The following is a 12,366-nucleotide window of genomic DNA, read 5'->3' on the forward strand; positions in this document are numbered from 1 at the left end:
TTCAGTCTGTTCCTTACCTTGTAAAATAAAAGTAGCAGCATTTCAAAACAAATGGTATTTGTTCGACATTCGATTGTAAGCCAGTACTGGAGATCAAGGTTGTTGACATCTGCACATTGCCATGGGGCAGTTTTATAGTGTAGTGGGTAAAATAGAAGAATGTGTGTTATTATTAATCAGTCAAAACTTCACTACCGTGAAGCAAAAGTCTAAGAAAATGGCAAGAAATTTAAAACCAGTTTGGAGGCTCATGTATTAATAATTTCATTTTTCACTTTGTAAGATCGTAAGGCTTTTAAGTCATTTAATGTTTAATCCACTTCCATACACTTATTTAGACATACAGTAGCAGTTCCATTTGTCTATTATATTTCACTAAACAGCGCTAAAGAAGCTTTACATACTGTAGGGGACAAGGGTCGAATTTTATGGTGAGCGTATCACTGCAACACGTGGGGATTTGGTCTGTTAAACCCTCCACCTAATCAGACTGTGTGTCAAGAGCATTTAGTCTTCTATTTTTCTACCCAATTGCTTTTCACTGAGAAATGCAGCTTTACTCAAAAGCATACATTTATATCAATATCCAAATCTGTCATAAGAAATGAAAAGATACCTTTCTATATCATGGGTTGTGCACAAAGATTTTGCTATAGTCCAAAATTTGCTCCTCATTGTTTTCACTCTAGGTGATCCCTATTTAAGATCCCATTATTCTTTATAAGTGTACATTTTATTTTGTGTTTCTCATACCTATATTACCTCTAGCTTGATCGGCAGCTTCATACTTCTATAATTGCTTTCAATAAAAGCGGGGAAAATTCTACTCCAGAGTAAAAAGCTTAGAAAATCCCACTGTTTGTCTCTTGGCAGTCCTTTCAGATTGAAAAGCTTGGAAAACATTCCATTCAGTTTTTAGTTGAAATTAATTTTTCAAATGTGTCTGGGAATTTCTTTTCATAATATCTCTTGGCATGCAAAATATTTATTGGCTCCTGAATAATGTGTTGGCTTTAACTTTAATTGACCTCACACTTATTCATTCTATCTGCCTCAATGTGCGTCTTACTAGTAAAGAGCGCTTACTGAACACAAACATTATACTAGTACTAGATATCAGTGGAATAAGAGGAGAAAATGAAAATCCAGTCTCTTTTGCTGCTGGGTTTGCCTTGTGAATCTGGTTCATCCTATATTTCATCTCTGTTGGCACCTTTCACTCTCAATTATTTGGCTGCTGTCACAACAAATCAATCAAATTACTGCTCAGAGTCTTTGTGCTGTGAAGTCCCATTGTACTGCTAGTTGCATTAGCTTTGAAATGTATGGAGGTATAAATTTTATCTCTATTATTTATTTAATACAACTTTCTCCCCAGTGACTTATCTTACAAACACAGCGAACTTAAATCATTAAATGCCGATGTTGAATACATATTGCGGAGAACATTTCCAATTAAACCACAAAGAGACGGCTCTTTAATGTGCTGATATAGGACTGAAGCTGTTTATTTGGGGAATACAGAAACACTATTGTTCTTAATAAACCCTCATGGGCCAATGATTTTTTATAATACACATTTTTTTTCTCTCCTTTTTTCTCTCCTTTTAGCTAAGTGTCCTTTGGAATTTAGGAAAGAAATTCAAGCAAAAAGAGATTAGAAAATTTCAGTGTGCTTTTTCTTCATCCACAGCTCAATGCTAATCAATAATTACAAACTTTTTTCGATACACTTTAATAGTTCAGACTCATGACTAGTTTACTCCACAATAGAATAAGGAGAACACAAACTCACAAATAGAATAAGGAGAACACAGACTCACAAATCTGTCACCAATTACATAAATCCTTATTGCAGAATCTTCACTTGGATTAGGTGGAGTAACCGTCTTTGGTCGCACTAAATGCAAAGTTGAAAAGTTTAATCACTAAACTACCAGTTTTTCCAATTCTTTATTTACAAAAATACTACTAGAAAAGGTCTTGATTGTGCCTTTGTTTTTGATCAAATTTCTTGTGTTCTCTCAGTTGACAAGGTTAGAATAGTCATTACAACACACATTAATTTTATTTATATGATTCATGGTAAAAAAGAGTACTGTAAGATAAAAAGCATCAACTTAAAAATCATACAGGTATCCTACATCTTATCTGAAACAGGGGTCCAGCATAATTTTTACCGGTTCATTCCTGAAGGAACATTGTGGTATATTTACCATCAAATCCTGCAGGTTTTTTTATTTATTGTTATGTGAAAGAGTGCAGGCTATTTAGGAGTATAAATGTGAGACTGAACTGTGGCATTTTACAGCTTGCTCTCTGTGAAGGAATTGTGGAACATGCAACATTGAAAGCTCACATGCTGTATAAAGTAGCCTCTCAAAGACCTATTCATGATGGCAAGAGCAGATGAAAAACGATTCAGCCAGACATCTATTAGGTAGCACAGAAATATTTTGATCTTCCCTCAGGAGCCTATTCTCTGGTGTTGTAATGAGGAGAATGATTTCCATAATCTTTGTCATACCTAAACCCATAACACACGTACAATGCTCTGAAAAGCATTCTTTAACAGAAACATCATTTTGATTATTACTGACATCGGTACTCATTACAATACATAAGTGGGGCATAGCTTTTATGTAGATTCTGAAAGCTATTTCATGTTTCTTGAAGATGAATACAAAGGAACAAGACTTTCACCTACAATCATCTCCCAGTTCAACAAAATTATGCACAATGTTGGATTATAGAAGTAAGCAAGTAGTTACAACACTGAGAAGATTTATTCGCTTCCAACCTCTTCATGCTAGACCAAGTCGGACAGTGAACAAAAGACTTTCTTCAGTTTTTCATTTTCAGAAAAGAAAGAAGGGAAAAAAATGAGACAACTCAAAAGCGGATTGATGTGTCAAAGGTCGAGGTTCATTTTTTTTCTGTGAAGACAATTATTTGCACTGGAACACCATAAATCTACAGTATTTCAAATACCAATGATGTAGCAACATTATAACAATCACACAGTTTATTTAGTCTGACCTTACTAAACTCGCAGTAGCCTTAACAAAGAAATAAAGATAACTATGACAAAGTGCTTGTCCTTTGAGGAAACACTGAGGAAAATAGCTTTTAGTTGTGCTCAATGTAATATGGCAGGGCTCTGAAAATGCTTAAGCATCCACACAGAAGAAACTAGAGAGACCACAATTTTTATCATGATGCCAGCAGATTACATGAAAGGAGTAGCCCTGGTACTGTATACATCAATGTAGAGAACACATTCAGAGGTTACTAATGTTTCAAAGAAACAAATGGTAGCCTAAAAAGTAGTGGATTCTTTCCTTAGAGCACGTAGAACACAAGCAATATTATCACAAGCTCTGGGGGTTCTGCTGTCAGGACGGTTTTTCAAAATGTCCACTTCGGCCATATAAATGGAACTAAACGGTGTTAGCTAGCTAGTATTAGCAGCCAGCACTTGGCAGAAGTGGTCTTAATCATGCCTTTTGTTTTCTTTAGCAAAATAAATCAACTTTTAGTTTTATCTGTGTGATAAAACTCTCTACCATTTTCGTTTCAAACAGAGGGTGGCTGCTTACTGTAGTCTCTCTTTAAGCCAGGTTTGTTTCTATGTTTGCATGTCCCTGAATATTCAGATTTTTTTTATGGTAAGTCATTCTCAATTTATGCACTTAAACACATGTACTAGTACCTACTGTATGTACAGTACTTAATACAATTTAACAACTGAATTTTAAAACAATTGTTCTTGTATATTGAATTTGAGTCCAGTATCTATGTTTTCTTAGCCAATATTATTTTTTTCATCTGATATCAAAATTACATATTTGTACTAATTGAATTAACATGTTATGCCAACACGTAAGCCCGTAGGCACTTTTCATGGTTTGGAACAGAAGACATTATACAAAAAATGTGTGCAAATAACATTATGAGAGAGCAGTGTAAAGTGGTAAAATTCTTAATTTTAATTTCTGGATATCAAGATGATTTTTGGTTCCAAATTTCCAAATGACTTACTCTCATTCACAAGTGCCTTACTGTCTTATACAGCAGCACTCCTAAGCACATTACTGACAAAATGTAAATGACATCACTCATTGAGTAGGTGAATATATCCGGCTGTTACAGAAACATACATCTTGTGATGAGTAATGAATAAAGGATTGTGTTTTGTTTCCCAGCAAAACCAAGTGTTGTTAGAAATGTGTTTTTTTCCATAGGTTTTAGATGGAATGCCCACTGCAACACACAGCATATCTTTGTTTGACCTTTTCTTTTTATTTTCAACTGGAAATATTTTTACAGGAGCCCTAGACGTGTCCCAGCATTAATCTTTTTGACAAATAACAAGCAATGTCAGCAGTGGTGTTTGTCACGTGCATTCTACTCCAAGATGGAAGGTGTTATTTAGGCACTGCCTTAACTTTATATTAGGGCCTAACCCTGCACTTATCACAGCCAATACAATTAGCTTTAGTATTAAATGTTTTAAGTCTATGTTTTTTTAAGAGAGTGTAAATAAAAGAAGATTAGTTCCAAAATAACATACAGCTTTAATACAGGGGAAAATACCCCTTACTTAAATTTAATTGTTTTCTAGATCCAATTAAAATATTTTTTTGTAGTTCATATTAGTTAAAATAAATGATAAGTAAATGGCTCCTACATAAAATTCAAGAAAAAAAACACTTTGATCACAATGTGTAGTCAGCAGCTATTCAAATTCCTATAGGACTATGATTTGAAGTGCATATTGTATGTTTAGGACTACAAAGTCCGAGGAACTTAGTTCCACTGGCTTTTATAAATAACCCCCCTTATTTTGTAGTTATTGGATGGGTCGTAAATGCAGCTGTTTGAAAACCCTGCCTTAATCTTTCACTCAGGCAAATGTTTTTTTTTTCTATGTGATCTGACACTAATTAGCTGAAAGCAGCCAGTCTGTAAAACACACTTGCTCCTGGGTCGTGTAATCAGCTCATTTCTTTCACGCAGTGGTATTGGACTGCATTAAACTCCTGGTTATTAAGACCAAAGGCCAAATCTAAGCACAACTGGGATCTGTGCTGAAGTGCTGTGCCAGCAGCCTTCAGTTTAATACAGTCTGATAACACAGGACAAGGTAATAGAAAAATTCATGACGTGGCCAGTGGGGTTGGATTGAGTCAAGACATTTAGAATCATTTGTGACTGATGTCACTCCTTCTCTCTATTATAACCCAGGTTTTCTCTTAGTAGCACTTTAGGATGAAGAGATTGAAATATCTACTCTGAAAAAGAAGTAATGTAAGTAAATCTCTTGCAAGACAAGGTGCATTCCGAATGCACAGATTCCTTGACTCAGGTGAGTCTGTCAAATAAAAACATTTGTTCTGAGAGCATACAAGACCAAAATGGGGGTAACAGCAATCTTTGAACAGGCTTCTTAGTTACATCATGTCACATAGTTCTTTACAAACCAGAACGATTCTAAATAAACCAAAAGTTTGGTTAATGTGAATAAAACTACATTATAGAAGGGTACAAGTAGGTACAGTAGCTGTGTCAGCCTGTGTAGGCTGCAAAGGAACAAGTAAAGGTTAATTTCATGCTGACAAGAGAAGAAAAGAAACAATGTTTCGGTGGTGGAGCCTTCATCGGGTGTGAAGAAGTTCCATGTTCCCTTTTATTATACTGTAGATGGCACTCTTCCCAGTGGACCACAATTTCTAAACCAGTGTCCTAATATGATGACAGAGGACAATGTGATGTACAGTAACTTCCATCCTCTAAATATTGTTCAACTAATGTGCAACAAAGGTCCTGAATACTTGATCATCAAGGATTCCATGGGAGAATTAGGGGTGTTAACCCTGGTGTCCTGATTAAATTCCAGGTTGGGTTTGAATAATCTGGCTTCCTAAATTCCTCCTTAATACAAATTATGAGCAATTTCTCATTTCTCCACCTGAACTACTGTTTACTGGGACTAGTAGTGTATAATAGCTACTGCATGTCACCCAGATGGGTATACAGTATGAAGCACTATGGGATACTTGGGATGAAAAGCAATGTAAAAATACACGAAATTGTTTATTGCTGTTACCTTTATATCAGAAAAGTTAAAACTGGGAGAGAAGAGTGCAATTATGTGTGGTCTTGAAACGGCCTTTTGACATATCTTTTAAAAGACTACATTTATTGTGACTTTCACATTCAGGATAAAAGCAGGAGAAAAATGCTTGTGTTCTCATATTCCACTAGTGTTGTCTTGAATAAAAGGTTTTGAACATACAGTTGAGGCCTTGAAGACACATTATGAAGGACAGGTACTGCTTGATGTATGTACAGCAGAAGACTGACTCTAAATATATGATAGAATTTATTACAGCTACCGATTGGTGCCTATTCTTGAGCATGTTGTTATTTATGCATGTTTGTCCATTACGTTTGTTTTCACCCATCTGCTTTGAATGGCCTCCTTTCCTCACTTTGTTAGACTTCTACTTTATGCTGGTCTGGCATTATTTTAATCTTCAACCTCCTGCTTTACACTCTTCAAATTTATACAAGCACATTTTTTTGCATTAGCGTGTCCTCCTCATCTAAGATTTATGACCGACAGGTTCCTCAGCTCAATCTAATGGTATAAAAGAGACAATATTTTAAACATTAAAATGAAAACCATTTACAACTATGATCAAAAGAGAACATTTGGCATTAAAGTTTAAAAGGCAAAGTTAAGTAAAGCCATGTGGACAGACAGGCAAGTGGAGAGAAAGAAGAGAGCACACTTTATTCTTACGAGAAGCTTAAAGTGCTGTTGCAAGCTTGCGCACGACACTGACCTATAATTAAAAAACCTCAGCATACAGGTAAGGAATCTGGCCTACAGGAGAAAGAAAGACTATTTTTTTCCACAGATGACCTTTAATTCACCCTGATTTTTTATTAAAAAAACTCTCTTCTGTGTCCCTCCCATTACTCAAGATGCAGACATATTATTGCCTCCTTTGCCTCATCATTATTGTGAAATCGGTTTAGCGGTTTATAATAGAAGAAGCTGCTTCACAATATACTGTATATACCAGACATGGACAGAACTACTAGGCAGATAATGCAGTACCACAAAATATTATTTAATAAAAGCCTGAATAAGTAGTATTTACTGTATTTTGATCGCGCTTACAGTAGTAGGAAGGTGTACTGGAAACAGAAAATACCCACTGCTATTTTTGTGCTAAGAGGAAAACTGTATCATGCTCAAAGAAGGGTGCTGCTCAAAATTATTTTGTTTCATTTTCTCTTCACTGTATAATATGTAAAGAAATTGTATGCCAAAAATACTGTTATCTGCCTTTTAAAAATATGTCTTGTTTCTATTTTTTTCTTTACATAACTACGCTAAAAAGATTAAGCACCGCACTGGTACTTGTTTGGATCTTGTTTATAAGAAAGTGGAAAATTTTCTTAGATGAATGATTGTGAATGCATCCATGTGATAATTGAAGGGATAATTAAATAATGTAATTTAAAAAGACATTAAAATATTTCAGATCTGGCAATGTATTGTTGTGAAAAAAATACAGAAATTATATAGCTTTGTGATTAATGCCTGGTTTCCTTTGGATTTACAGCAGTTTAGATAATGACTGGACAATAGATTGGTTTGAATGAAAAATAGTATTATCAATTCTTCATGAACATGTTGTATGTGAAGGACTCCTTTCTTCTTTTACATCAGTGGTGAGCTATTCCTCATGTGAGAATAGTGGTTTTGTTAGGCAGTTAAGAGACTTAGAGGGGTAAAAATGTGTTGACAGTGGTGACCTATATTGTAGAGTTGTGTAGTCCACAGACTTTAGTCTTGTTCTTAGCGTATAACTTAAGGAAAACTTTCTTGATTGTTGGTTTTTCAAAATCGCCTATCAAGAGCTGCATGGGCCCACACTATAAACCAGCCATGTGTGATTTTCCGGTGTGTCCTTACCTTGAAGGTTTTGTAATGGTAGCGTCATAATGCCTCCTGCTGCTGCCGCTGCGACCAGGCCTTGAATGTTGGTCAGATTGGCAGTGGGGAGAGTCAAGACCAGGCCCTGCTGTCCACCCAGCTGCCCGGCCATGTTGAAAGGAATGAGGATTGGCTGATTGAGGCCTGGAGTGCCCCCGGGCATCACCCCTGCCACCGCCGATGCCAGCTGCTGTGCTGCCAACAAAGGCTAGAATACAAACACATGGACTGTTAACAGGCAGCGGCACACTCAAGGACCAGTCTCTTCAAAAGCCACATCACATTTAACACCTTGAAATGCAAAATATCTTTTAACATAGCGTGACTGTGTTAATGATTTGTACATCTATGAGCAATATGGTGCAAAATAGTATAAACCAGTTAAATTCTTTTAGATCTCATAGACACTCTGTAAGACGTGTTTGTTTCTATCTGTTAAATGGTAACTGCAATGCTATGTTCATATTTCAGGGTTAGAAAGAATCAGCATTGATAAGTGTATTTCACAGTAACCCCAGTAACAGTAAAATCTCCAATTTACATCTCAAAATAGATTACATTTCCAGGTACTGTATGTGCAATGCCATGTTCAGTGATTCAGAACGAGGCAACAAAATGTCCAGTGACATGTTGTGGCCTCATTACATTGTAAACAGCAGGTTTGTTAATATATCTCTTTTAATTCATAGAAATTTTGCTCTTCATTTCTAATGATTGTTGGTTTTGTTGACAAATACTACTTACAGTACTTGTTAACTCTGCGTGCAGATCACATTTCTGCGGTGAAATGTCTGCTACACAACCTGTAGTTGTTTGCTTGTACATCACATTACATTAGTCATTACAGTGACTAGTGAGCAGGAAGGGCCGCATCACGTCGCAATTTGTGGGAACTCAAATGCGAGTTTGCGACAACATAGTAACTTACAGTACTTTCACAAAGTTCATGATTTTCTGCTTCAATCGAAATTAGTAAAATAAATTTCTATCATGTCAATGAATTTATTTTGTTACCGAGATTTAATAACCGGTCTGAGAAATTGAGACTCAGTTCACCTTTATGAAAAATAGACTGTTCCTCTAAGTCACTGAGAAATGGAACCACGGTTGACCAACCAGGACCAGGAAAGAGTGGAACATCCTACTTAATTTGCTTCAAATACAGTACACAACATTGTTCTCACCATTGTTCTGAAGTAGACAAGTAAACAATGTGTAATGGCACCTGCATGTACAGTAGGAGAATGCTCTTAGCATCACCTGCCATTGCATGGAGAGTCTTCATCTTTTTATCACAGGCTCAGTGGAAAAGCTGAATGAATTCCCCAGTACAGATCTATGACACTGGCAAAGAGCTGTGTTTAATAATTGGGGTCTATTTTCCAGTAGAAACTAATACTATCCTATTTTTATTGCTTTGGTATAAACTTTCTTCTCATGGCTTATAGTGACTATAGATACAGTATATGTTTTAGTATTTTATTTTTGTACGGTAATGCACAGTGCCTTAACAAATGTTCCCAGGCAAATGTGAACATCATTAGATCTCTTCTTGACCATCTGCCAAGATGCAACACTTGAACAGACACTAGGGAGTAATGAACAATATTCAATATCATTCAGACATTGTGAAAACATATTTGTTTCCAGGCAAAAGTTTGTGTTTACATTTACAATGAATATTCTAAAACAATAATATTCTATAACATTAAATATTTTACATACACACATCTAAACGATCAGGGTGATTAATAATATTTAATCCTTATATTTTACAGCCTTAAATAATTAGGTAGCCACATGCTGGCATTAAATTTGACTTCGTTTTTCTGTTTTGTCACAGAAATCTTTGGTTCCTTAGGACTTAAGAGTTCTCTAATTACCACCAAATGATGATATTAATTGCAGTGCAACACTGTGTAATGAAACAAAGAATTTTTGTGCAAAGTAAGAAGTGTTTTTTGTGGGAGACGTCAACTTTCTTCATAAATACAGTAAAAGAATGAAAGAGGCGGATATTGTTAAGTATGACAGAGCTCATGCTAATGGAAACTCTTGTAATCTTGACTTTTCAAACAATGGAGACAGAGTGGGGCAAATGGAGGTGAGAGAAACATTCGGTGACTGTGAACATAACACGGCATGCTGAAAATATATGTTGAAAATGTCCAGAATTCAGTAAAGCAGACTTTGAAAGAAAAGAGACCGGGCTTTGAGAAGTTGAATGGGAAAGGATGCGCGCAGAATCAGAAGAGAACTGATGGCAATAGTTTTAGCAGATTCCCTTTAAAGCCGAACTCAAAGTGGTTCAACAAAGCAAATATAAGGGAAGAGAAAACTTTCAAATGAATTAAAAAATAAAATCTCGTCAAAAAAGTACGATGAATTACAAGCACTGGTAAAAAAAAAAGATCAAATAGAAAGGCCAAAAGAGAAAGTGAAAGTTATTTTAAGTAATACTACAACCATTAAAGATTAAGTAAAATTTACAGTATCTGGAATGATAACTGAAAACTTTTAGACAAATGAAAGGGAAATGGCTAATGCTGCAAATTAATATTTCAGTTAGGTGCTCAACATGCCTTAGGCAGCAAAACAAAGTTCTATACTAAGTAGTTTTAGCATTGAAGAGTCAGAAGTGTTTTGGTTAATAGAATCACTCAAGATGAATACATTTTAAGGGGCCCCATGGTATCTTACCAGATATGGTATCTTACCAGATAAGGAAACAGGAGATATAACACTAACTTTGTCTCTGAAAACCGGAACAGTGCTCATGTATTACAGAATTGCACAATATGCCTATGAGGGGACCTTATACAGGTATTCAAAATCCTAAAAGGCATTCCCAACCTCAAATTCGGTAAACTTCTCCATTATTTCAAAGACTCCCTCTTTTTTACAGAACTTTTTCATTATAATACAGAAACACAATTAATTTACAGGTGTTATCTAAAGCACAAAAAAGGTACATAATACCAAAAAGACGGACTAAATGTAAGACTTCCAGTTCAAAGTCTGATCGGTATATCTCCTATTTATTTTTTAAAGAACAGTCATGTTAATTTCTTAATTATATATTTAAGTTAAATATGCAATTACAGCACCTTAAAGCTTTTGACTTACTATTATGAACCTGAAAAATTAAAAAAGTAGAACATTATTTTCCACTTAGTATTTTCTACAGTTGGTGTCACCGCACCAACTGTTTATTATTTTTGTTCCTGTCCATGCTAGCCATGAGACCCAAAGAACCAGCTGTCAGGTCCCCAGAAGAAGGGATGAACTTGAAAAATTAGTATGCACTTGTCAGCTATTGTATGTGCTTGGTGGTGGGTTGAAGATGTGATAACTATGGAAGGACTGATGTGTTAGTGTAAGAATGTATGAGGACAGAACATTTCAGTTTCAGCGATACCTGCAGAACATACTCTATAAGGCACAACAATGTGAAGACATTATGGACTGGGAACAATTTATTTAGATGTGCATTTATTTTTAAATTTCAAAATATTTGTTCCTAAGATAGAATGTTAATTGTTTAGTATTGAGTGCATTAGAAGTTTGACTGTAACCAAATACACTATTTACATTTTGAACAACATACCCTTGTTTTAAAATGAGACTAATTTTTGAAATTCTGTTCTTTGTGTTATTAGTATCTTATGATCAGACAAACAGTATTACTTTCATTATTAGTATATGTACCCATAGTTTTTGGAGCAGATATCAGGGACAGTTATGGGACAGATATGTTGTGAAAATATAATATGTAATTAAATCCAAATCCATGTAGAAATTTTACTAAATCTGAAGCAAACACTATTAAAAGCAGTAGAAGAATAAAGGAAGAAATTATACTTGTAATCAATCACCAAAGGCATTTATGGAAGACTGATTCATTAATAAAGACAAGAAGTAGTTTGTTTTTAACAAATGTTCTAGATAATATCTTGGATAGGTAGACATACATACCGTATATGTTATTCAATATATCTTCCTGCAATTACTGTATATGAGCTTGTCAGTCACAACACTAAGGCGAATGGAATGAGAAAAAGTGGGCATTTTAACGGCTTGTCCTTTTTTCTGTAATTGAAGTGGTTTCATACCAGATTAATAGTTAAATCTGTTGAAAGAATATGACATTTGCACAGAGCAATACATTTAGTTACAAACAGTGCCATGGAAAAGTATTCAGACCTTTCCTATGGTGTCTCATTTTGCCAAATTACAAAATGGTAAATACGAATTTGCTAAAATGTAATATTTTCTGTCAAGAACTGAAGAGGAAAAATAAAATATATCAATTGCTATAAGTATTCAGTATTCAGCATTGAATACTGAACTCA

At 35.1% G+C, this 12,366-nt stretch overlaps 1 protein-coding gene across 1 annotated transcript in view; it reads right to left on the bottom strand.

The window, feature by feature from the left end:
- The window catches only part of pou6f2 (POU class 6 homeobox 2), a 155,538-nt gene that overhangs the window by 93,195 nt on the left and 49,977 nt on the right, over positions 1–12,366 (bottom strand). The window contains exon 3 of the mRNA XM_088919152.1: positions 7,994–8,222. Coding sequence (XP_088775278.1) covers positions 7,994–8,222 — 229 coding nt within the window. The remainder of the gene's footprint in view (positions 1–7,993; positions 8,223–12,366) is intronic.

Source organism: Atractosteus spatula, chromosome 6 (genome assembly GCF_055471065.1).
Source record: "Atractosteus spatula isolate fAtrSpa1 chromosome 6, fAtrSpa1.hap1, whole genome shotgun sequence".
Classification (NCBI taxonomy): Eukaryota; Metazoa; Chordata; class Actinopteri; order Semionotiformes; family Lepisosteidae; genus Atractosteus; species Atractosteus spatula.